At 41.6% G+C, this 25,484-nt stretch overlaps 1 protein-coding gene across 1 annotated transcript; it reads left to right on the top strand.

Moving 5' to 3' along the window:
* Positions 1-1,469: 1,469 nt before the first annotated feature.
* On the top strand, positions 1,470-25,268 carry Tbpl1 (TATA-box binding protein like 1). The gene is made up of 7 exons (XM_028777347.1): positions 1,470-1,674; positions 18,508-18,686; positions 21,125-21,207; positions 21,339-21,402; positions 22,696-22,799; positions 22,887-22,981; positions 24,735-25,268. The coding sequence occupies exons 2-7, from the start codon at positions 18,552-18,554 to the stop codon at positions 24,812-24,814; spliced, it is 561 nt and encodes a 186-aa protein (XP_028633180.1). The 5' UTR covers positions 1,470-1,674; positions 18,508-18,551; the 3' UTR covers positions 24,815-25,268.
* Positions 25,269-25,484: the final 216 nt, after the last annotated feature.

Here is a 25,484-nt window from a genome sequence, read left to right as displayed (position 1 = left end):
TAGGGTGAAGAACAATCCAATCAGGCTAACAATCAAAATCAGGACCACTGCAAATGGAACTTGCAGGCAAACTATATCCAATACTATAAGAAAGGCTCCTTGGCTATAACAAAAGGCAACCCAAAGTACAAGGCACTAGGCCCTCCAGGTATCCTGCTGGGCTGTTTGAAAGAAAGTATCACAAAGACCTTAGAATCAGTCGCCATTATTGTAAAATTGCCTTCTAAGCAGGGGCAGTAGCCCTTAAAACTAGAGGTTTTCTGGTTTTCATTTTCTTGGTAAACCTTCTCCCCAACTTTATCTTGTCACTTTCTCCTAAATTCGCTGTGCCCTATTCCTATAACCCACCCACCCCCACCCACTCTTCCACCCACAGCATAGCCAGACCTCAACATCCTCTTTTTCCCCTCCTCTCAGTGCCATCCCTTCTAGATCTGTCGAAATCAGTCACCACAGGCATGACTTTCTCATCCAGCTTCTTGTTTGTTCTAGCCTACACAAGGTACACTTATTTAATACTGCCAACGAGAGAGAGAGAGAGAGAGAGAGAGAGAGAGAGAGAGAGAGAGAGAGCGCTAAAGAGGAGAGCTAAAGAGAGAGTGAAAGAGCTAAAGCTAAACTACAGCGCTTTAAAACGTTCGAACGTGTGTTGTATGTGTGTAGCATCCTTGGCTACCCCTCAAATACTTAAAATCCCCTACTAGTTGTGTACTCCCAAACTCTCAGAAGTCAGCTCAAATCATTCTCAAAAGGCCAAGTGGCCCCAGTCAAAGGCCAAAGCACCTAAAGAACCCGGTTCGCGTGGCCTTTAACCAGCTGGCCTCCCCCACTATCCAGGGCGAGCCAGAAGGGGGCAAGTGCCAGGTCGCGCGGCGGCACTCCGGCCGTTATGAGTCTCGCTACGCGGGCAGCAGCACGGCCCACGCCGTCCCGAGGGCGCACTCGGCCCGGTGCGGCCGTTCAAACCGGCGAGTGTGCGTCGCCAGCATCCTGCCAGCCCCGCTGCTCCAGCCACGCCGGGCCCTCGATGAGTAAGGCTGGGACCCCTGTCACCCCCGGGTCAGGACTAGGGCCCAGTGGCTGCTAGCTGAGCTGTACAAACGGTTGGGTACCAGGCACAGTTCTGGTTTAGATGAAAATTAAAGTCCATTTGTGCTACGCTGCTCGCCAGCGATGAGCAGAAAACAAGCACGGGGCTTCAAACCCTCCCCGGGCGAGCTCAGATCGGGCAACAAACACCCTCTGGCCACTTCCGCCTCGCCCAGCCCACGGGCAGGAGGACTTCGCCAGCGGCCTAAGGAAGGAGGAAGGATCTAGGGGCCCGGGCTGTGAGGGGAGCAGCGAGAACCGGAAGTGAGTGGCTAGCGCGGATACCCGGAGCACCGGGGTCCGGCGGCGCTCTAGCCGCCGCGTGCCATCTCTATGCTCCCGCGCGTCTAGTCTATTTATTGTCGCGGGGGAAGCGGCGGCCGCCCTGTACCCGGAACAACAAAGCGAGAAACGGAGCTCGAGCCTTGGGGGGCTCCTAGCAACGGGCCTAGGCGGGAGTTCCATGGAGACTGGGGAGCGGACCCGTTTCATCTTCATCCTTGTCCTCCAGCTTCTTCTCCGCGTCCGACGCAACCAGCAGCAGCGCTGCCGCCGTGTCCTATACGACCGCCCCGTCTTCCCACGGTAACCCTGTCGGCGGTCCGGGGAGGGGGACAGGGGGCCCGTGGGATCCGAAGCGGCCGCGGGGCGTCTGCGCGCCCGCCGGGCTGTGGGGAGCTGTGCGAGGCGGGGACCTGAGCACGGGAGCGCTGCGGGGCCACCAGCTAGTGTAGAGGACGGGCCGAGCGGCTCGGGCATCCCAGTAGGGATAACGGGGTGGGGGTGGGGCATGCCTGCTGAAGAAGACGGGCAGGGATGGACTGAGTCCTGGAGCCCGCCCCTGGGGAGAGGGACCTTGCCACTAAGCGAGGGGTCTGTGGCTTCTCGGAAAACTTGGAGCAGCTGCTCGAAGGCTCCCCCAAATAACGGCGCCGGCGCCTCTGGCTTCTGGCACTTGCCAGGAGCCCTGCTCTATAATAATAGTAGTAGCCGAATTAAGCTTCGGGAAGAAGAATCTGGAACGCGGGAAGATAGTAATGAATTGTGAATAGGGCTGAGCAGGGATGAGAGTTGGGGGTGGGGGCAGTAATCGTTCCGTAATCGCCTGGATGGGTCCTAGACGTATATAAAATGGGAAATAACTGAAATAGAAAACACTCCCTTTGCTGACCTCTGCATCTGCAGGCTCTGCCAGTGTGCACATTGCACCGAGTGTCAAGCTGCAGCCAGTCCACATCTGTGAGCTTTACTGCATCTGTCACCTGCAGAGCGAGACTGCCAGTGACTAGTGTGAGCTTGGCTTGCTTATGGTTAAGAAGAATGGCTTAGAATTGTGGCTTGTGTGTCAAGCCATAACAGATTTCCTGAGGTAATTGAAAAAGGGAAATGTAAGGAAGGCATTCAATCTTCTGGCCAGAATTCGCAGTCTCTTTCCAAGTTTGAGAAAACAGCTGCCCATTCAAATCAAGAAGTGACTTTTAGCACTGTCTGGTTGAAAGAATTATTTAGGGTTTGGATACGCCCAGTTAAATATTCATCAGTTTGTGTTCTTCAGCCTTGCATCACAGACCACTTGTTTTATACTTGCTAAACCATATTAGGTGGGGTGTGGTGGCACATGCCTGGGATCCCAGCATTTGGGAGCCTGAGGCAGGAGAATGTGAGTCCAGGGCCTGCTTAGGGTACATAATAGTAAGTTTCAGGTCTTCCTGCGTTAGATATGTGTCTCAGAAAGCAAAACAAAGCTGAATTCCCCATCAGTAAGTGATGTTTCTCTATGGTCCAGAAAGGTTACGTTCTGCAGTAATAACCTTTTTATGGTCAGTAGGAGCAAGGCTCTTGATACAAAGTTGAAGATTAATGATGGAAACACTGATAATCATCTGGCAGTATGTCCACCACAGGTTCAGTGGCTAAGCCTGGCTTTTCTTAAGCAAAAGGATGTCGCTGGTACTGCCAGTCCTCTTGTATATCCTGTGCTCTCAAAATGAGTGCCAGGCGCTGTGTGGTTTCTTAAAGAGGAGCCAGGCAGGGTACGCTTTTTTAAGTCCTGTGTTTCATATTATTCAGCTATTAAAAACAATGAATTTGAGAGTTTCCTAGGTAAATGGATGGAACTAGAAATTATCATTTTAAGCTTCTAACTGGGACTCTGGGGTCCAGTATTGTTAACTGAAGTACTTCCAGGTTGGCAAGGAGATCAGCAGCTTCCCTTTAAAAGGACTGGAGATTTGAGCATTGGAAATCAAATTAGGTTTTAAAACTCTTGAGATGAAAAAGTTGGTATTTTAGAAGCCAGGGTGAGACTTTGCTTTTTATATGGCTATTCTGTGGAGGCTATTTGGGGATCACCCACTGTCGCTGTAGTGCTGGGCTGTGGGACTTCTTCACTATGTGGATCTTAAGGAGCTCCCTGCACATCAGCGCTGCCTTTAGACTTCCTTCACCTGGACTGTCTGTTGAGACCTCTGTCTCCTGTGGCCCCTAAATGCTGCTCAGGTCTAACTTTTATTAGCCCAGTTTCGGCTTTCCATGATATTGGCCCCATCATTCCATGCTCTTCTTAATTGTATCCTGATCAGAAGTGCTTTTTTATACTTTTTGTATTTTTTTTTTTCTGCTTCATAGGGAGTTTTCAGCACGTGCTCTGGGCTTTTATGTATGTTTTTCATTAATGATACTTTTGTTGCATTTTCATAATGAACTTTTTTTTTTGAAGAATTGGAGTGGACATGTCAGAAGTTCTTTATATTTCAGAATAACTGCTAAGATTAAAGTACATTCTGACTCAAAAGATTGTATTGAAATAAAGTTCGTGAACATATTTGAGTTCTTCATCAATGGTGTGGTACTACTGTTTACTATAAACAATCACATTTTTTTGAGGATAAAAAGATATTATAGACCCTGTTGTGTGTTATAAACGGAGCATAAGGTTTTTGTAATTCTTAGTTTAAAGCTGTTTTCATCACCTATCTTACCATTTTACATTTGAATATTTGACTAAAATTACATTTTATAATTTTGAAGGAAGTGCAGAAGTGGCTTCCACACGTTTTTCTTCAGGTGGAAAATAGTCTGATGAAAAATGTTGTGGATATATCTGAGAAGAGTGTGCAGAATTTGCTATAATGTATAACATCATGAAACACAACTAAATATTTTGAATTGCTATTTCTCATCAGAAATGTGACATTATTTAAAAGGCAGCAAATTCTATATAATGCAGTTGAGTAGACCTGAGAACATTTTAAACACTAAGTAAGTGACCTTAGGTGATTTATTTCTTTCTGTTGCATCATCAACTATGTGATGAAATTATTACTATGAAAAATAAAAGTTTAAATTGATTTTGAAATAGTTTAGAATATGAAAGTTTTCACCATGTTTCCAAGTTAAAGCCTTTAGTGTCAAGATTTTTAGTTGACATTTGAACTATAAAATTTTCCTGAAATTTCTGTCCATTTTACTTCACACCTTTTTTGACTGGTGCCACTTGAAGTGTTCTTTTTGTGTATGTGTAGCTGACAGAGAAGTGACAGACATGGGTAAACATAACGGATGCGAATTGGAGTGGCAGATACTGTATTACATACGTGCTGGTATTATAATTGTTAGTTGGTAGATATCATCGTGCCTGATACAAGAAGCTTCTAGAAGGTCAGCACTGTGAGTCATCACCATGTTGCGTGTTCATATCCTCTGTATGTGTGTTCTGAAGATTGACTTGTTTACTGGATGGAGATAATGGGTTGATTTTACTGATTTGGAACCTTTTCTAGCAGATGAAGGAGAGCTTATCTTATGTGCTGAGGCCTGAACCCTGAGAAGAGCCTTCTGACACCTAATTCTTCCTGTGTTACATCTGTTTGTTACTTTGTGTAGTGGTGCAGCTATAGGCACCAACAGGTCAGAGGCATGATTAGGGCTGGTTTAATAGAAAGAAGGGCTGACTGATCCCACTTGAGCAGAAGACACAGGGATTGTGTGCATCTTAGGAGTACCACTGTGAAAGAGTTCTACAAGTTGAGATACCTAGACAAATGTGATTTTTTTTTTATTATAATACATTCTGCTTTTTTTTTTCTTTAGAAGGGATGTGGAATATGTGTTGTTTTTATAGTTGTGAAAAAGCAAAGTCTAGAAGTATGCTATCAGTGGTAAGTGGTCGGACCACTTAGGAAATTTTGTTCCTCTGGTCTTGAATGACTGTCAACACAGAAGATAATCTATCTTGAATGGCTGGGTTTGTGCAAGAAAGCATTTTACCAGGAACCTTATTAAATGTTTAAACATTACATCTTCTTGGGCAGTTTAGATCTCTTCCCAATGGGGTCACCAAAACTTTAAAGTATCACCCCTTCCCATAAAGTACAATATAAGCTATAACTTATTTTAACTGTAAAGTATTTACTCATTAGAAAGTGCTGAGGCCTAGGGAGAGCTCACTGGGACAAGCTCTTGGCATCCAAATGTGAGAGCCTGAGTTCAGATCCACAGAATCCACATGGAGTCAGAGGAGGTGGTTTGTCTGTAATCCTTGTGATCCTGTGGCTAGAAGGGTTGCAGAGACTAAAGAGTCCCCCAAGCCTGTCAGAAGCAGCAGTGAATCAAGACACCCTGTCTTACATAAGGTAGAGGGTGGAGACTGGATCTGAGGTTGTCCCTTGATCCCTGTGCTGTAGCCTGTGCACATCCATACTCAGGCACATTCAGAGGCACAAACCCATTTATGTGCACACACAAGATTAGAGGGGGAAAAAAGGAGAAATTAGATGATGTGCAACTGATAGCATTTTGTCATGATTTGTTAGTACTAATGGTGCCTAGCAAGAAAGACAGCTTTGTATATAGATTGGCGTGGATGAAAGCTAGTTTACTCACTAAGCGAAACATTAATTAGCTTCAAAAGTGTCAACCTTCCTTCTAACTTTGAAGCTCTTGGTTTTAAGGCAATATCTTGATCAGGATTGGTTACACTTTCTTGATGTTACAGCGGGTATATTAAAGGTATGGATGATGCCTACTTAGCAGCCACCTGTACTGAGCATCAGGGTTCTGCTTTTGTTATGCTGTGACATCACTGTCTGCAATGTGGAGTTAATATCTGAACTTAAAGGGTCGTGTGAGCAGGAGCAGGTGCTGAGAGTACTGGTCCCCTGCGGCATGCATGTTCATCAGATCACTCCTTCCTCTTGTTCCCAGACTCTCTGTTACATTATTGACGTTCCCTTTGATCCTAGGCTATTGAACTCATCTGTGCTATTAGGTTTTACTGTAGGGGAGTACTTTTGAAAATTTCTAATTGTCACAGGAGCATCTGGTTATCACTTATGGCAGATGGGCTAAGTAAAGCCAGACATCTATGTTTCTTAGAAAAGGAAAACCAACAAAGCCTGGTCTGGCTCCTGGTTACAGCTATTGAAAAGCTGTTTCCCTATGGGCTTGACTGCTTCGCTCTGTAGTACTTCTGAATGAAAGAAACAGTCCCCATTGATTCATTTGGCAGAACTGGCCTTTCTTTAGAAAGCATTGTTACTTATATACCATAATTGATGATAAACTTGAAATGTGTTAGTGCCCCTATCAGTCATTTTGAGTTTTCCATGCCACTACAGTTGTTGTAAAATAAATAGCTCTCTGAGAATTTCAGGAGGAGCTGACGCAGTTGCTCTGTGCTGGGTATTACAAAAGGGCTTTAGAATTGAAAACCTTTGTTTTTAATTGGGTAAGACTCAAACTAAATATTGAAACTATCTAACCTGTGAAATAATATAATTATAGGTGACTATCAAGATAGCTAACGTAAAGTTAAGTCCAAGTCTTACAGTTTAATTGAACACTTGAAACTAAAAAAAAACAAAATGAAGTTTGCTGAGCCTGGTGGAACATGTCTGTAATTTCAGTACCCGGTACTCAGTAACCAGATCACTGTGAATTCTAGTCCAGCCAGATAATTTTATAAAATATATACCATCCTGTCATTCAAAGTGTATTAGCTGGGGATTCAACTCAGTGGAAGTTACTGCCTGAAATGTGTTAGGCCCAAGTTTGATGCCCAGGTCTCCATGGCATCTCCACCACCACCACCACCACCAAGAAGCAAAGTGTCTTCTCTTATGTAGAGGTAAAGTTCTGTAGTTCTTTTCCAGGTATGCTTGTATCCAGAAATAAGACTTTGTTTTTGTTTTCCTAATTAAAGAAAGTGAAGCCTGGCAGATCCTGCTGATTGGGTTGAACAAGTAGATTAGTCAGAATCCATCTTGTATTGATTAAACTTTGTTAACCCTTTTTTCATAAGCCTCGTTAATCCCTGATCTTAAGACAACAAAACAAAAGAGAGACAGAGATGTGAGGAAAAGTGATTGTGGATTTTTTGCCCTCCGACCCAAATGTATATTTATAGCTCCTTTAACTTCAGATACTCTGATGACAGTGTTAGAATAGTTTTAAGAGAGCAGGTCTGTGTGGCATGGTGGCTCACGCTTTATCTCAGTGTGGTGGAGATAGAGGCGGGTGGATCTCTTTGAGGCCAGCCTCATCTACATAGTAAGTTTCAGGCTGTCCAGGGCTATACATTGAGACTCCATTCTGGAAGAAAGGTGTGGTGGGTGGTGCAAGAGACTGACAGCAGTATGTCAGCACTGCTTTTTACAATAAAGTCTGCCTGATTGGAGAAGGGTTCCCTGGTGTTTTTTCCACCTTACTATTTGAAGGTAGATGTTGCTGTACAGATAAGAAGATATGAAGCTACTCTCTAACCCAGGCTGCAGATGGGTTATGGTTAGTCTTAGCCTCAGATAACTCACAGTGAACTTGGAGCTTTGGTGGAAAAGGTTTGCCCCATCCCTTTTCAGACACTGTTCTGGAGCCACAGAGCTGTTGTCACTTGCTTGCTTATGATGCTGTGTATCTTGTGCATCTCCTCACCTTTAACTTCAGACAGCCTGGTGACCTAGTCCTGGGTAGCTTTAGTTGATCATGGCCTGGCCACATCCCAGGATCATCACTTAGGGAGGTCATGGAAGCACAGCCATGTTGAAAATGGTCACCAGTTCATAGTCAGCAGACATGGTATGCTACTCTGAAATGTACTCTCTGTTCTGTGCTGTTATGGTGGCACAGGGACAAAGATCTGACATGACATAACAGATTAAAAACTCCTAGATGAGCCAGGCATGCTAGTTCATGCCAGTCATAGCATTGGGAGATAGAGGCAGGAAGATTTAGAGTATAAGGTGTTTATACTAGCTTATGCTACTATGCTAGCACTATGCATTAGCTGCATAGTGAGTTGGAGGCCATGTTGAGCTACATGAGAACATGTGTTCAAACAAACAAAAAATCCGTATGAATAATTCTCTAATCCTCTTAGCACATATTGCTAGCATGAGTTGCAATATGACAAATTAAAGCTTGGCAGTAGCCTAAAAACTCACTGCAATACAGACCTGCTTGGGCAGTTTCATATGCTATCCAATGAAGCTGTGGTCACTGGAGGACCACATAGATGATAGTTTCCTTATCATAAAGAATATGAAAATTTCCTGTTACCTTGTGTTTCTACTATACCTTCATTTAGGCACGAATAATTATCATATTGCCATTGCCTCTGAAATGCACAGTGGGAATTACACTGTACACATTTGTAGGCCTAGGTGGAGGCTGTACCATACAGCCTGAGTATGTCTCAGAACATACCTCTGAGAAACAGCAAGTGACTACTTAGTTGGGTTTATGTTAAAAATGTGTATCTCTAGTTCAACATGATGGCTCATGCCTTTAATCTCAGCACTCAGGAGGGAGAGGCAGAGGTATCTCTGAGTTCAAGGCCAGACTGTTTTACAAATCGAGTTCCAGGACAGCCATGGCAGTTATACAGAGAAACCCTGTCCCTCCCCTCCATACACATAAGCACACCTCTACTTCAACTGTTTGATTTTTCTCTTAGCCTGTCTGTCTTGCGTTGAGGTGGGATCTTGCTGTGTATCCCTGACTGGCCTCAACCTGGTGATCCTCTGGCTCAATGCCACATGTCTAGCTTTGAAACTATACTTTTAGTTTGTCTTGTGTTGTTTTTGTTGCTGCTGTTGTTGATTTGTTTGGGTTTTTTGTTGTTGTGGGGTTTGTTTATTTGTTTGCTTCCCTTTGTAAATAGAGGAATAAGAACGTTATCTGTGAAATGAACTCTATCCTGACAGACTGGACAGGTTAGCTATTCTGTGATGACACTTACCATCTAACAGCTTTAAAAGCTGCACATGTTAGGTTCCTTGGGTGACATAAAGAATGAAGAAATTTTGGGGAAAAGGAAAATGATGAATAAAGTGTTACCTATAAATAAGTCTAAACCCTAATTTCTTTTACTTATTGCCACCTTGAATATAATCTGTTCAGGAATTCCTTGATTTGTTCCAGAAGTATTCATTTAGCTCAGCAACCAAGTTGCCAATCCAATTGCTTTTAAATTGAGCTGTTTCTCAAGAGAGCTTAGTGTTTGCTATCCAGTAGACAGAACACAGACAGTTTCTGGGGTGTCCTCCTGTTCTATGGACTAAACTCTCATTTCTAAAGGTAGTTGAAATGACTTCTCTGGATTGTCCTCCTGAGCATCTCTTGCATCTTGTTTATTTCAGGGGTCACAGTTTCTCATTACGTTGCTGGCCTGTTTTTACTGCTAGACGAACTGCTAAGAGGTTCCTGCCTTGCCGACCCACAGGACTTGGTTGACTCCAGTTACATAGTAAATGCAGTTAGAGTGAGTTTGTTAGCTCAAAGAATGGGACAGGCAGAAAGGGATCTGCCCTTGGGAGCAGTATGCTATAAAGGAGCCGTGTAAGGTGTATTGTAAGTAAATTCAGCTATAAAAGGAAAATAGGAGATGAGAAACACTCCAAGCCAAGCAGATTAGATCCTATTGTGTTTGTCTGAGAGAACCAAGAGGTTGGTGTGTGTCTGTTTGTTTGTTTGTTTAAAGTAGGGATGTAGCACAGTTAGAAAAATAATTCTGGTAGTTGTTTAATAAATAGACTAGATGCTGGAGATGGCAAACAGAAAAGTTGTAGTAGGAGGGCTCTTGCCATTAGGATGTGCAAGAAAGCTTAAAAATAATTCTTGCTTTGGATACAGAAAATAAAGCTACATTTGAAGTTAGCTGAGTATAAGAGAGAAAATGATGGATCAAGGAAGGTTCTGAAGTTTTGTGTAGAGGGGTGCTGTGGGTTTCAGCCAGGGTCTCACTTGAGCCCAGGCTAACCTGGAGCTCTCTCTATAGCTCAAGCTAGCCTTAAACCAATGATAGTCCTCACCCTCAGCCTCCAGAGTGCTGGGACAGCATACGTGAGTGAACATGTCTGAGATTTGGGGCTGCGATGAGTGGCTGGTGGCTGGTGACGCCACTCCATTCACCTAACAGTGGTAGAAGCAGCACACGCCAGTGTCTGTAGAATTGGGGGTTTTGCTTGAGTGAGTTGTTTTAACCTAGAAGACAGTTGGAAATGTGAAATTAAGTCTCTGATAGGTCAAGATTGACATAGGAGCCAGCCATAAAGTTCATAGATAGCACCTGAAGCCCAGAAAGCTCTCAAAGGACTAAGAATCATGACATATTTAAAATAGGAAGAAAACAACATCCTCCTCAAGCACACAGAGTTGTTTGTCTTTCCACAGCTTTAGGGAATCTTTAATTGCTGGAACTATTAATTTCTCAGGAGCTGAATTAGACTTCAATAGGATGTCTGATTTAAGGAGGAGACAAGACTTTGAAAAGCCATGCTGTCACTCTGTAACCTAGGGTGACCTGGATCTCACTTTGTAGCCCAGGATAGTTTTAACTCCAAGCAACCCTCCAGCTTCAGCCTTCTGGTTACTGGAATTACAGGCAGGAGCCACCAACCCTTCCAGTGTTTCAAACCATAGTCTGTAATCAGTAAGAATAGAGACCCATGGAAGACAACCCAGCCAAGAGAAGCAGCAGCCTAAAATGCAATGAGTATTTAAAGCTGACTTTTCAAACTGAATGTCTAAACTTGTAGTATATTTAGCTTTTTGGCTTCTGTGGGGACCTGAGTAAAGTTGAGCAAAGTAACGAATTTGTAATGTGCAGTCAGTACCTGCTGGTCCTGCTCTCCCACCCTCCACCCCACCCCCACACAGCTGCTTCTCATCCAGTCATCTCATTCCCAGTCTGGACCAGTCAGTAACCACCATGTGCTTTGATTAAAAAATAGTCTTATTTAAGGCTGCAGTTATTATTAAATTTGTGGCTAAATTTATGTTCCCACCATACTAATTTTATTGATCAGGTACATCAAATTGTATGCTTTATTTTACTTCTTGCTTTTAAACTTGAAGACACATGAAGTATTCTTGTGTTCCAAAGCTTGAAGGCTGTAATGAATCACCAGAAACCTTTTCCATTTTTGAACACTTCTCTGCTTATGGAAGAGGAAGAAAGGAGGTAATAATAGTAACAGTAAGTGTGGCTAAATCTGAATGCAAGTGCAGTGCCAAGCATGTTACACAGAATGTCATTTCATGGCCTGGCACTCTGATAGGTCCTGTGCTGGTTTATACATGGGGACACTGAAGCACCTGTTCAGTAGCTCTCCTCTGCTTCCACCCTAGCATATGGATCATAAGAGATTGCTTTACTGAGTAGTCTGCTGAGCTCTTAGACGTCCATGTCATTCTGTGTCTCCTCTTCGATGCTCACAATTTTTAGAGTTCAAAATGTTCCAGACAAGTTGTTCTGAGCGATCCACGGCCTTTCTTTCGGTGTCAGGAAGTGAGACCCTTAGCCAGAGACCTAACATCACTTCCGTTTCCACGTTTCTCTTCACTGTATCTATTGCAAAGGCTTGGTCATCCTGTTTGTTGAGCTTTTCTTTGTCACCCAGTGCTACTCTGGTCCACTCTTACCTGGACTGCTGATAGGTTTCCTTACCAATCTCATCTTCTAGCCTCCTGTTGCAGAATGGTAATGATTTGTCTTCTGTCCTTCCCCACGCCAACTGTTCTAGTTTACCACCACACCAGGACACATATGAAAATCCTCAACATGACACACTTTGACCCATTCTCCCTCCCCAGTTTTTTCCCTACAATTCTTCTCACTCTCCATGCTGGCCTCCCTTCAAGTCTTAATAGTTCATGGTCTAAACTTATTTCAGAGTTAAGAATACTTGCTGTTTCCTTCTACCAAGTCACTACTGAATTGCTGTGTCCTAGCATGGGACTCAGGCTTGGATTTCCAGTGTTTTGTTACAGAATTGGTTGAACAAAAGTGATGCTGAGCTATGAAACAAGAGGCACTAGCCATATATTTGAAGCACAATGAATTCATTTTCAGCAGAAGGAATAGATAGCCTGGCTAACATTTATATATAAGAGCTTTATAAGTCAGGAAAATGAACCTTGATATAAAACAGTTAGTTACCTTTAAGGAAGTATAACTGGTTAGCAGTATTTAAAGAATTTACCCTCATTAATATTCAGGAGTATTGGTTACTTTTGTATCTCAAGTTGTCAAAAGATACCATCATTATCATTGCTTTATTTTGTAAGTATGAGGGTTTTGCCTGCATGTATGTATGTGCATCATACAGATTGCCTGGAGCTCATGGAGGTTAGAAGAGGGTGTCAGATCTCTTGGAATTGGGTTAAAGACAGTTGTGACCCACCATGTGAGTGTGGAAATTGAACATGGTTTCTCTGGATCAGCAGCCAGTTCTCTTAACCAGAGCCATTTCTCTAGCCCTTGTCAATGGAGTCTTAGAAAACCCTTTGGTAACTTTATAAGATAGCACTTGTTCACGATCACCATCTTGTTTAATATGCTCAGATTATGAATTCAACAGCCTAAGAAAATAAAACAGTGATTGAATATTTCATATGTAACCAGAACTGACATGCTTTCTTAAAAATCATATATTACAGTGTGTGGTGGCATATGCTTTTAATCCTAGCACTTGGGAGACAAAGGCGAGTAGATGTCTGTGAATTTGAGGCCAGCATGGTCTGCAGAATGACTTCCAAGACAGCCAGGACTATTTAGTGAGACTTTGTCTTAAAAGGGGGTGAAAATATATATATGTACATATACAGAGAGTTGGGAGCTGACAGTGTCTTACTTCCTTTTCTGTTGCTGTGACAAAAATACCCTAATGTCAACTTCAGGGCAACAAGATTGATTTGGGTTCACAATTCAGGATTACGGTCATCTGTCATGGTAGAGAAGCCACAGCTGTAGGAGCTTATGGCAGGTGGTCACATGACAGCCATCGTCCAAATGAAAGAATGTTAAGTGCTTGTGCTCAGCTTCCTTTCTCCTGTGTAAGGAGTTCAGGGTACAGCCTGGAAATGTTGCCACCCACCGTTGGTGGCTTTGCCCACCTTGGTTAACCTAATTAAGGAGACCCTCACAAGCATGCCTGGAGGCTTTTAGGTGGCTCTGGATCCTATCCTGCTGACAATTAACCAACCATTAATAAACCACTAGAGTTTACTTAAAATATTAAGGGACGTATCTAAAATAAACTTTGTCTGTGCAAAATAAGGAGCAGGTATATCTTTAAGTTTGAGCCCCAAAATTTAAATTTGTATTTAGTAAAATGTGGGTGGCTCCTGGTCTACTGTGGTTCAGTTTATGAAGGTATAAAACTATTCTGTAGAAAACATACTCAAAGTTGGAATTTCTTTCCCTGGCTAGCAGTGGTTGTAATAAAATCCAATCTCCTGGTGCTGGGCAGTGGCAGCAAGCCACAGCTCCTAGTCAGCTACACAGCCTAGAGAGGAATCCCCTAGTGGTGGTTTCATTCAGAAAATGAACAGCATTTACATTTCTCCGACTGCCTTTTAGGCACCATTGCCTAAAGATAGCATTGAAGTGTTAGATACACTTATTTTTATGTGGCTTTGTGTGCTCAGTAGGTAGTTGCCAAAATCCAGAGAAATAGTCTTTGTAGCTCCCTGTAGAATTATTACATTTAAATCATTTCATTTATATTTGTTATCTGTGTATGTTCACATGGCTGTATCAAGTGTGTGGAGATCAGACAGAAGACAAGTTCTTGGAGTTCTTTTCATCATGTGAGTCCCATGGAACTCAGATTGTCAGGCGCAGTGGCAGCAGGAGCCTTTACCCTCTGAGCTGTCTCTGGCCTTCTTTGTAGAATAGGTTTTTTTAAAAAATTATGATAGTCATTTTAATGCAAATTATTTCCATGGATGCCACCAGTCTTCAGCCTGGGTGGTGGTGGTGGTGGTGGTGGTGGGCCTTGAACCTGCAAAGATCTCTTTCTTGCCCCAGCCTTCCAGTTGCTGTGTTTACAGGTAGATGGGTTATTTAGAATAAGTAGTAGAATAAGTAGGTAGAAACGTGTATAGTAAACATTAATTTTTTTTAATGAGGTATGTTTGCGTCAGCATTTATTCAATGCTTTATGTAATATGACATATCCTTTTTGTGTGAGTTCAGGCATGCTATAAATTCTTTTCTTGCATACTTGGAAAAAAGTAAAATCTAAGCCTGGGGTATAAGCTACTGAGGAAAGTACAGAAATGTCTTTGTGATGGGATGGCACCTGCCAGACAGCTAACGGTTTCCTGTTCACTAAGGCCAGTGTACTGTGGCCCTGCAGTAATGTGCCTCCTTTATCCTTTTGCTGCCCTTGGGTAGGAGGTGGGTAAAGGGAGTACAGGAAGTTCAGCCTTGAGAGAACATATCTAGGTTGACAGGAGCGCTAGAGTTAAGATAGAAACTTAGTGTATAATTCCTGAATTTGTATATATTACATGCTTTAATCTTTTCCCATTAGATTATGCATATTTGTGTGGCAAGATTTCAGACATTGAGAGACACTGGACACCAACAACTGCTACTGGGTTCTGATAGGGATTCTTGTATTTTAAGGTTCAGGTTGATCATAGATATATGACAATACCTGAATACCTCTGCAAATCTCAAAAAATTAGCATAGGTGTCTAGATAACCACTCTTGCTGGCTCCCCTAACAAAATTCACAGTAATTCCCTAATGTCAAGTCAAGCAGATCTGCATAGATCATTGATGATGCCCTTAAATGTCTTTTATACTGGATTGTTAAACAAGAGTACAGTCAAAGACCTTGTTCATGGATACTTTTTGTTAATTTTAATTTTTAAAATGGGATTTGTGTGTTTTGGCATTAAATATCTTATTACCTTAGTGGATTCACACTTTTTCAGAGGCATATCATAAGTAGTTTAGGCCTGCACGATCTTGCTCAGCACCATTCACCTGCGGCTGCAGTCACTATGGAAACATGAACATGACTGAGTCCCAGGAAAAGTGTTACTACCCAGGCTGTAGCCCATTGAGCATTGTGTGTTGACCCTGTCCAACCTGTTAGGATCTGGTTCTTTCCATCCGTTGTGATGGCACTTGAGTTTGCTGTCAACTCATTCAGTAGTGTTCAGTTACCATATTAAACTGTAAAGGCGTATACAACCTTGGTACCTGCTACTTGCTACCTTCTTGATGACAGTATTTGACCTTCCCTTGGCCATGTACATGATACCACCAGTTTACAGAAGAGGAGCTGAAGACTTGTAGAAAGCTAGGTGACTGATCACTCCACAAAGTTAATACAAGCTCCAAAGCAAAGCCCTCTTGTGTAGTTAATGCTACATTGAAGAGATGAGAAAGAACATTCTCTAAAAGGTAAAATAGGATTGTTGTTCTCATAGGAGTGTTGACTATTGGGTAGCATGGTGGAATCAGGATGTAGCATTGCTGCTTTATAGAGAATACAGTGTTAGTGTGGAACTGTGTTGTTCTGTCTGACATTTAGAAGAGAGAGATCTCTTGGGACTGAGTGCGTGGGCCTGACGTGTTGTTAATTGGTCTGTTACCAGACTTGCCTTAAGTTGGCCAGTTCTCAAATTATGGATGCAAACTTTGTGGTCAAGCCTTTAGAGCCCCTCCCAATATCCACAGCTGTAACACAATCTCTTCTTACAGAAGAGCAAGACTCTTCTGCTGTGTGGAAGCAGATCTGTTTAGTTTGGAGTTTTGGGCCCTCCATTGGATGATAAGGTTATTTGTGCTTTGTTTTTATGACAGCTTTTATTGTGGTCCTTTGTGGAAAATGTGATGTGGTTGCTTCTGATGAAGTTTGTCATCAGAGCCGGGAGGGGGCAGTGTTCTGCAGGAGATCCAAGGTTACAGTTGCTGAAGCTGTGGCTTTGCAGTGAATGCCAAGCACTAGGCTAGAAAGCCTGAGACCTAAAGATAGGTGCTGTGTTATCTACACAGTCTCTGTGCAAAGAGGAGGCTCTTTCTGCTTCCACGTGTATGTTATAGAGTGCTGGGAACATAGCATTTCAGAAAAACGAGACAGCTGTCATTCTAAACATTTTATTTGTAGATATTTGACAAATCAAACTCAGACACTAGGCATTTACTTAATTAAAAATGAGACAAAACAGTTAAGCCATTTTAAAATATAAATCCTGGACAGAGAGTATGCAAGTTGAAATAATGTTACTTTTTAACAGTAAACCTAATATGTACTTGTTGATTTAAGAATCCAGATTCAGGGCTTGGGTATAGCTCAGTTGGTAAATTACAAGTTGATACTCATCCTCGGGTACAGCTTAAGCTACATGAAAGCCTGGCTCAATAAACAAAAGTGAAATCCAGATTCTCTGAATAGAGAAGTTAACATTTTGATACATATATATGATGTATACATATATACATATATATCATATATATGTGCCAATATAAACTCATATCAGGCCTCCATACCACTTAAGTGTATGTACTGCACATATAGATGCCCACAGAGGCCGGAGATGATTGATCTCCTGAAGCTGGAGTTAAGGATGTTGGTGATCCTTCTAATGTGGGTACTGAGAACTGAACTCGTGCCTGTGGAAGAACAGCAAGTACTCCTTACCATTGAACAGTCTCTCAATAACTTATACACTAGCAACATGAACCTCTGTCTAAGCTTTTGTGTTGTATACTATTCATAAGCGTGTATCTTGGTGCTGAAGAGATGGCCCAGTGATTAAGTATATCTTACTTACTGCTCTTGCAGAGGACCTGAGCTCAGATGTAAGCACCCACATGGTGGCTTACAACCATCTATAATTCTAGGTTCAAGGGATCTGATGCCTCTTTTGACCTTTGAGAGCACACACACATGCATGCACGCACACACATACACATAATAAAGGTATATTTCATAGTATGTGTTATGCTTTTTAAAACTAGTCACTTTTAGATAGGGATAGTGTGTCTTATTACCAATTTCTCTGTATAATCTTGTTTATTCTTTGTTTACCAACTGACAGCAATTCCATGAGTATGTACATATTTTAGGTTCGGATAACCCACTATCACAGTATCTTTTGTAGAATGTTTCTATATCAAATTATAAGAGAATACCATCGCATTTATACTGTAGCTGAAACCATCTTTTAAGTTAGCATTTCCTAAGCTACTAACTAGTAAGGTTTAAAAAAAAAAAAAGCATGCTTTTAAAATTATAAACTTTGAATGACTCATCCAGGAAAAACTAACAGAATTTTAAATGTCACTAAAATTGATAGGCAATGAAAACATACGCCCAAGTAGAGAAATGGTGAAACAGCAGGTTATGATGGCCTTCGATGTTTTTTTTGATAACAATAAGAACTACCCTAAGTTTTCTGAAACTGGCATAATCTTGGTACTCAAGTCAGATAGGATGGTACAAAAAAGGAATGCTATAATTATAACCATTAAAATTCTACTTAGAAATGTAGATATATTAACCCTAAGTGAAGGGTTAAAGGAGCTCAAATGTGCACATGGAACAGAAAATGAAAGACATGCAGATTAAAGGCCAAAAATACAAGAAAACATATAGTCAGGTTAGGGCATGGTTAATACATAGAACTGAATACTGTATGGTTGTATATAGGAGTTAGAAATTTTTATTTCTTAATTTTCTAAAACAGGGTCATACTATATAACCCAGGCTAGCGATAAACCTAGGGCAGTCCTTCTGTGTGTAGGGATTATCAGCATGGGCCACGAGATCAGCATAGAGTGAATCCTTATGTAAAATGCTAGGGTTGTGTATTGTGCTACAAAGGACTCAGAAACCACAAATTCCAGTCCTTGAGTGAGATATGCTTGGCTTCTTACTTTAACCATAGCACACCTGAAACATGGGGGTGATTCTTGCATGTAAAAGTTACTGGGTTTTAAGGATTGAAAGCTATTTAAAGATAATTTTGTTGCATCTACTGTGACATTTTGTGATAAGAGACATGATTTGATTCTCATAATATTTGAAAATATTTCTTATATATTTTAATTTTAAGATTATTTGTGAAAAATGGCAGAACATAAAAGTTAAGTGACTATTTTGTTTTCTTTTCCAGGATGTGATCTTCGTGGTGGGAAACCAAGTTTCTAAACTACCCCAATGGATGCAGACAGTGATGTTGCATTGGACATTTTAATTACAAATGTAGTCTGTGTTTTTAGAACAAGATGTCATTTGAACTTAAGGAAGATTGCTTTGGAGGGAGCAAATGTAATTTATAAGCGTGATGTTGGGGTAAGTATCTGAGTTTCACTATGTGCACTCGATAGCCTGATTTAACATGCTTTTAGTGGTACTGTATGTATTGTACAGATAAGTTATGAGCACCTTACTGTGCTAGGTGTAATTGATGCAACATGGAGTCCTGTAGAAGTGGCCCTTCTCATGGAGATTGCGATACTAGAGAGAACACTCTGAGTCTTGGTGGCTAAATACCCTTGTAGCAGGAAATTTTCCCGACAAGTTGGGGACGAGCTAAGGTAGGAGGAGTGAAGAGAGGACGAGGAAGAGTGAAGAGAGGAAGAGGAGGAGTGAGAGAGGGGGAGATGTAGGAGGATGGAAGATGACGCTTGGACAGAGAGCAGTTCAAGCCCTCATTTAATTTCCTGTTCCTTTTTAGTTATCTAAGTTATATTTTTAATAATAAATTGCTAAAAAAATGTATTTCATGTTTTAACCTAGATGTAAGATTTTATGCTTTGTTAAACCTATTTAACCTATTTAAAAGCAATAGTGTTATTAAGTAACAAAATCTTACTGATTTGTTGTCAGCTTTATAGTGACAGAAGGTATGCATTTGGCTTTGATGAAGTACATGTTGAAAAATGCATCCAGGAAACATTAGAAATGTGGAAAATGCAAAATAAAAGTATATTGGTGTTCCAGGCCACCCTCGTCAACATGGCTTATAGAAAAAAGGGAAGAACAGATGCTAGTGTCTTAGTTACTTTTCAATCACTGAAAGAAGGAAGAGTTTACTGTGGACTTAGAGTTTGAGGTGGCTATGGTGGGAGCATGGCAGCAGGCCGGCAGACATGGGGCTGGTGCAGTAACTGAGCGCTCATATCTTGATCCACAAACATGTGGCAGAGTTAGGGTCATAGAGAGACTGACACTGGGAATGGCATGGGCTGCTGAAACCTCAAACCCCAGTGACACAGCTCCTCCAAGGCCACATCTCCTATTCCTTCCCAAACAGTGCCACCAACTGAGGACAAGTATTCAAACCTGTGAGCTTGTGGAGACCATTCTCATTCAAAGCACCACAGCCGACAGGGGGTGGATCTTTATACACTGCTGATGGAATTATAAATTTAGCCTCTGAAAACAGCTGTTACAAAGTCAGGCTAGGTGCCCATCAAGAGATGAAAGGACAAAGGACATGTGCACACATGTACAATGAGCATGTCATTTCCTAGAGAATGCATGCAGTGAAGGTCATCCTGTTAAGTGGAGTAAGCCACTCAGACTCAGACTCAGCACAGCAAGTATCACATCCTTCCTCTAACAGACATTACATACGTACATACGTACAGCCCAACAGAGGGAAGGCTGAGGAGAGAGAGGAGACTAACGTGGGAGCAGGGAGGAAGGAGAGAGCAGGGCTGCTGAGCCCTGAGGAGGAGTTGCCCTATGAGACCCAGCACTAGAAGGGTCTGACAGCAAGGAGGTGGCTCTGTGGGTAAATCACTTGTCGCACAAACTTAGTGCGTTGGAATGGCCAGAACCAGGTAAAAACCAGGTGCAGTGCTGTGTGTTGTTTTCCTGTGGGAGACAGAGGCAGAGATGGAATCCCTGGGGGTACATGGCCCAGCCAGTGTGTCACAGGAGAGACTCTCAGGGTAGGGCAGGGTAATACACACCACAGCGTATGCTTGCACACACATACACATGAACATACACTACATGTCATAGACACAGTAAAGATTTTTTTAATTAAGGGATGAATTTGAAGGCTCAATTTAAATTCAAAAAACTAAGTGCCTGTGTTTTTAGGTAAATTATCTCAAGTTTTTAGAACTAGAAACTAAGAATGAGTTAAATTCAACAAAAACAAAATCTCATTGGCCAATTAAGATTTTTTTTTAATGTGTTAGTAATAACATCTTCCCTTAACAAAAAAAGAATACACAGAAAGTCCGGTGCCAAAACACATGACTACAGTCCCCACACAGACTATTGGATCATCCATTGTTGGCCAGCTAGGGCTACCTAAAAAGATAACCCCCATCAGAAAAGCAAAACAAAATAAGAATTTAAGCTGACAGTCTTGAGGTGAGCAAGTGATAACTAAGTGTTGGATGATTTCATTTCATGTTTTCTCGTCTGAAATTTTATAGCTTATTTTAGTTTGAACATCATCTTGCTCCCTGGCAGATTTAAGTCTTCCTCAGACTGAATTGTATTGTAGTTTGATAATGTGCACATGATGGAGGAAGGAAAGACCTCTGCAGGGAGAGATGTGTACAGACCTTTCCTTAGGTCTGTCTGCACGCCTCGAAGTCATTCTTGAGACTTTGATTGTATTCAGTATTGACCTGGACTTGAATGTGGTGCCTGGCTGAGTAGTCTTACCCCTGTGTACCATGTGGGTGATAGATGACATGGGTACACAGGGCAGAGCTGTTTGTCAAGATCAATGCTTATTAGAGAATTGGTTTTTTTTTTCCCAGAAAGTGTTAATGAAGCTTAGAAAACCTAGAATTACAGCTACAATTTGGTCCTCAGGAAAAATTATTTGCACTGGAGCAACAAGGTGAGTGCCACCTGGGCAGAGCTCTGTGCCCTTTGCCCCCGGGAGCACATTTTCCTGGACATAAAGTGCTTCAGCTTTCCTGTAGAATGCATTTTCTGTGCCACTAATCATCTTTTTTACTTCAACTACAGTGAAGAAGAAGCTAAATTTGGTGCCAGACGTTTAGCCCGTAGTCTGCAGAAACTAGGTTTTCAGGTAACATTTTCTAAAAATATGAATACTGCACATGTTCAAGGATTTAATTTTATAAATTGAAAAGTTCAATAGACTAAACAAATCACAAGAATTCTTCTCTGCTGAATTTTTTCTAGATTCTCTATTTGCCCTTCGGTGTCAACATTTGATAACAAAGTATGGCTCTTTGATTTGGAAAAGATGATGCTTTTTTCCTTAAATTGTCTCCCATAGAGACTTGTTTCCTTACACATTAATGCTCTGTGAACTCAGGCTTTTCTACCTCCCTCACCACACACATGTGTTCGTCAGGAAATGTCTTTTGATTGCCTTAAGACACCTAGTCAGGATGGTGAGAGAGCTGTAGAGCCCTGCGACAGACATATTGGACAGCACCCTCTCACGTGTAGAGTTGCCGGTCACTGGCTTGTCAACTTCAAGTACTTTGTCACCATCAAAATGTGAATAAAATTACCACTTACAGTGGGCCTTGGTAGGTCACATTCAGTAGGATGTCCTAGAAGAAGTGCTCTTGAGTAGGCAGAAAGTCCGACTTTCTTAATGCTGTAGGCAGGCATTAAGTAGACAGAAGTGCACTGCCAGTGAGGGGTGGGGACCACAGAGCATGGTGATGTGGCACCATAGCATTTGTAGCTCTCCTGCTTTGTGCAGGCCCTGCGTTGGAGGGTAGCTGTCACTACAACTGTGGTTTACAGAGGCATGTCTAACCGGGAGTATATATTATATATAGCACAGTGGGAGAGACTCGCCTTGAATGTGGAAGGCTCTAAGCATGACGCCCATTGCCACAGACACACACACATGGGGCTTTGGGGTAGAGAATGGGAAGGGAGAAATGTTTTTAAAAGATGTTAGCAGGAGCACCTGTTAACATTAAAACAATCAAAGCTTCTTGCCCTAGCATAAGCTTACCAGTGTTAGAGAAATCTCTACTGGTTAACAACGGCTTCCGACTGGATCACCACAAGGACACAGAAATGCCTTTAAAATGAATTTACGAACCCAGCATTCACTCTGTGTATTAAATCATCAAATGACAGCTTTTCCATTCTGACTCTGGAACTCCTTTTAACTCCTTTCCTTTTCTAGCTCTTTTCTCAGTTTTAAATATCCCATTTTCAATATTTAATAAGATTAATTTCATAAAATTTAAAAGTCAATAAATACAGTTTCAGTTATGCAAATACCATTTTATAATGATGTTAATAGAGAATTTGTAATTAGTACAGATTGTTGTAATGAGACTTTTATGTGCTTCAAAATAATTTATAGTGTTTAACTTCTCTTCCACAGGTAATTTTTACAGATTTTAAGGTTGTGAATGTTTTGGCAGTTTGTAACATGCCCTTTGAAATCCGTTTGCCAGAATTCACAAAGAACAATAGACCTCATGCCAGGTAGGTCTTTTGAGAATCGAGATAACATACAAACTTCGAAGCTGCCATTCAGTATAAATAAGGAAACATAATTGTGTTTTTATATAGCTATGAACCTGAGCTTCATCCTGCCGTGTGCTATCGGATAAAGTCTCTAAGAGCAACGTTACAAATATTTTCAACAGGAAGTATCACAGTGACAGGTAATCTACAACATGGATCTACAGGTGTTCTGTGCTAGGCTTGTCTCGTGTCTGCTCTCATGAGCATCCTCAGGAGGTCTTTTCTTCATGCTCTCATGGTTGTGTTCACCTCACCTCATCTCAGTGTACCTAGTACACAACTGTACTTTGTAGACATTTGAATAGGAATATCCTGCTATAATCTTCATAGTACAACTTTTTAAACTTATGCAATATTACATTTAAAATACATAGGAGAAACTCATTTTTTAAGGTCTGGAGATAGATATTCAATATAACGGATTCCTGACTGTTATGTTCTCCATGTGTTTCATTGTCTCATTTGACTCCTCCAAGTACTTGGAAGGGGTGGCTTTAGTGGATGTCTTTGTCCCAGGAAGCATTCGCTTGCAAGTTCTGTTTAAGTACACTGTGATAATACATTATACTTGGACATGTTTTAGGAGTCAGGCCCTGAAGACAAAAGTGAGCTAAGATAGATTCCTTAGTCTTGTTGTTTGTAATTCTCAGTGAGTGAAGACAGCAAATGAGCTGCAGTTTACCTCAGGCTATGTGTTTTCCCATCTTCCTGGGGCCTTTCAAAGCCACTTGCCAGGCTCTTGCCTGCAGCTTAAAAATGAGACAGAGAAACTGTTCTCTTATTTCAGATGCTTCTAAACTTCTGAGCCTAGATTTCTATATAGTTAAGTCTCTATTAAATACAGAGTAACACAGGGTAAACCTATAGAAATGTGTGCGCATATGTATCCTGGGCGTAGTAGCTAATGCCTTGAATCCCAGCACTCAAGCAGACAGATCTTTGTGAGGCCAGCCTGCTCTACATTGTGAGACTCTGACTTAACTCAGTAAATATGATAAACAAGACACCAAAACAAACTTAAGAAAATTGACCTGGTTGATTACTATACTGTGTTTGATTTTTTTTTTTTTAAGTATAATTATCGAATTGATAGAGGACTGGTTAAACATCTTACCAAACTTGACCTGATTAATTACTATGCCATATATACATATGTGTGGAATGTCCTATGATTGTATAGTTCTGGAGACCACTGTAACAATGGGGTGAGCCAGAAAGGAATGGATCAGAATACAGTGTGTACAATACCAGGGAAGCTTACAGCAGATATCTCAGTTTTCATGACATTTCAAGGGGTGATTATATTATTAGTGAGACAGTTTTATTCACAAAGAATTTAAGAAATGTTTCTTCATTTCATATACCTTTTGATCATGTAACTAATTACGACATTGCATGGCCTCATTACCTGATGCCTCCCCCAAATCCCGCTGAATTAGATAAGCTGAGGTCAGTGGTCGCCTCAGTGCTGACATGAAGCTAGACACTTTTCAGACCCTACAGTGAAAGAGCCAGAGCTTGCGTAGCAGTATTACATCTCTTGGCTGGGTTTTCCACGGCCTGTGACCCTCAGGGAGACTAAGTCTAATCTCATGACAGTGACCCAAAGATGGAGGCTGTGCAAACAGTCCTTCCTCCCTGTACTGGTTGCTGTAGGACCCCTCTGTGACAGAGCAGTTCTTCATACCAGTGCCAGAAACTAAAGCACATAACTTTGTGTTTTAAAACAGTGTACTTCCTGGGTTCTTGCTCTGACTGTCTGGAACTGTGTAAGTGTGCAGTAGTGTTGTGTAAGAAGCCTGAGCTCTTAAACCAGTGGAGTGTATCTAGCTCTGGGAAGTCAGAGTGTCCTCTCTGGCCTCCCCTCAACCCTTCTCATTCTCTTCATTACAGGGCCCAATGTAAAGGCTGTGGCCACTGCCGTGGAGCAGATCTACCCATTCGTGTTTGAAAGCAGGAAGGAGATTTTATAACTCGAACTTCGTTGGTTAGAGTCTCTAACTGAGCACCATTTGAAACCTGCTGCACATTGGACTTAAAACACAAGGAAAACTGGACCAACAGTGACTGAAGACAGACTCGTACTCACGGCTACAGTGTAAGCTCCAGTCCCTTTGGATTTTACTTCAACCTTTGCTGTAATATAAAAAGGAAGTTTACAAGACATGACATTGCTGCTTTTACAAAAGGACGTTGTATTTATTTCCGCAGTAATCTCCATGTCCCCGCAGGCAGCGCTGTCACAGTGTGCACTACCTTACAGTTGTTTTATTGATGTCATTATTTTTCCAGTTGGAGCTAATGTGTTTGATTTGTGAATAGTCTTTTACATTTTTGTATGCTGAATATGGGCACCAAAGAACCTGTAAACGTTATCTTTTTAAATTGAATGTGCACAAATAAAAGTTTGGAAAAGATCTCTCTTCATATCCATTCTGTAACTTTTATTCACCATTTTCTCTTTTAAACAACTGTATTCATAAATTTTTTAAATCTATGCCTGCTTAGACTTTGGCTAAAGTGTGTGGGATTCTTTTTGGAGTGAGTGTGTGTGTGTGTGTGTGTGTGTGTGTGTGTGTGTGTGTATGCTACATGTATATAGTATCTTTTCATGCTCTGTTACCAAATATCAATTAGAAATTT

The sequence above is a fragment of the Grammomys surdaster genome, unplaced genomic scaffold (assembly GCF_004785775.1).
Source record: "Grammomys surdaster isolate TR1022 unplaced genomic scaffold, NIH_TR_1.0 280, whole genome shotgun sequence".
NCBI lineage: Eukaryota > Metazoa > Chordata > Mammalia > Rodentia > Muridae > Grammomys > Grammomys surdaster.
The sequence above is the reverse complement of the archived record's forward strand: the minus strand, read 5'-3'. Positions and strand labels throughout refer to the sequence as shown.

Excerpts from the sequence above, each read along its gene's own strand:
- Tbpl1 (XM_028777347.1), top strand. The coding sequence starts at position 18,552 with ATGGATGCAGACAGTGATGTTGCATTGGACATTTTAATTACAAATGTA. Across the intron at positions 18,687-21,124 it reads TTTATAAGCGTGATGTTGGG|AAAGTGTTAATGAAGCTTAG; the intron begins GTAAGTATCTGA and ends TTTTTTTCCCAG. Across the intron at positions 22,800-22,886 it reads AACAATAGACCTCATGCCAG|CTATGAACCTGAGCTTCATC; the intron begins GTAGGTCTTTTG and ends GTTTTTATATAG.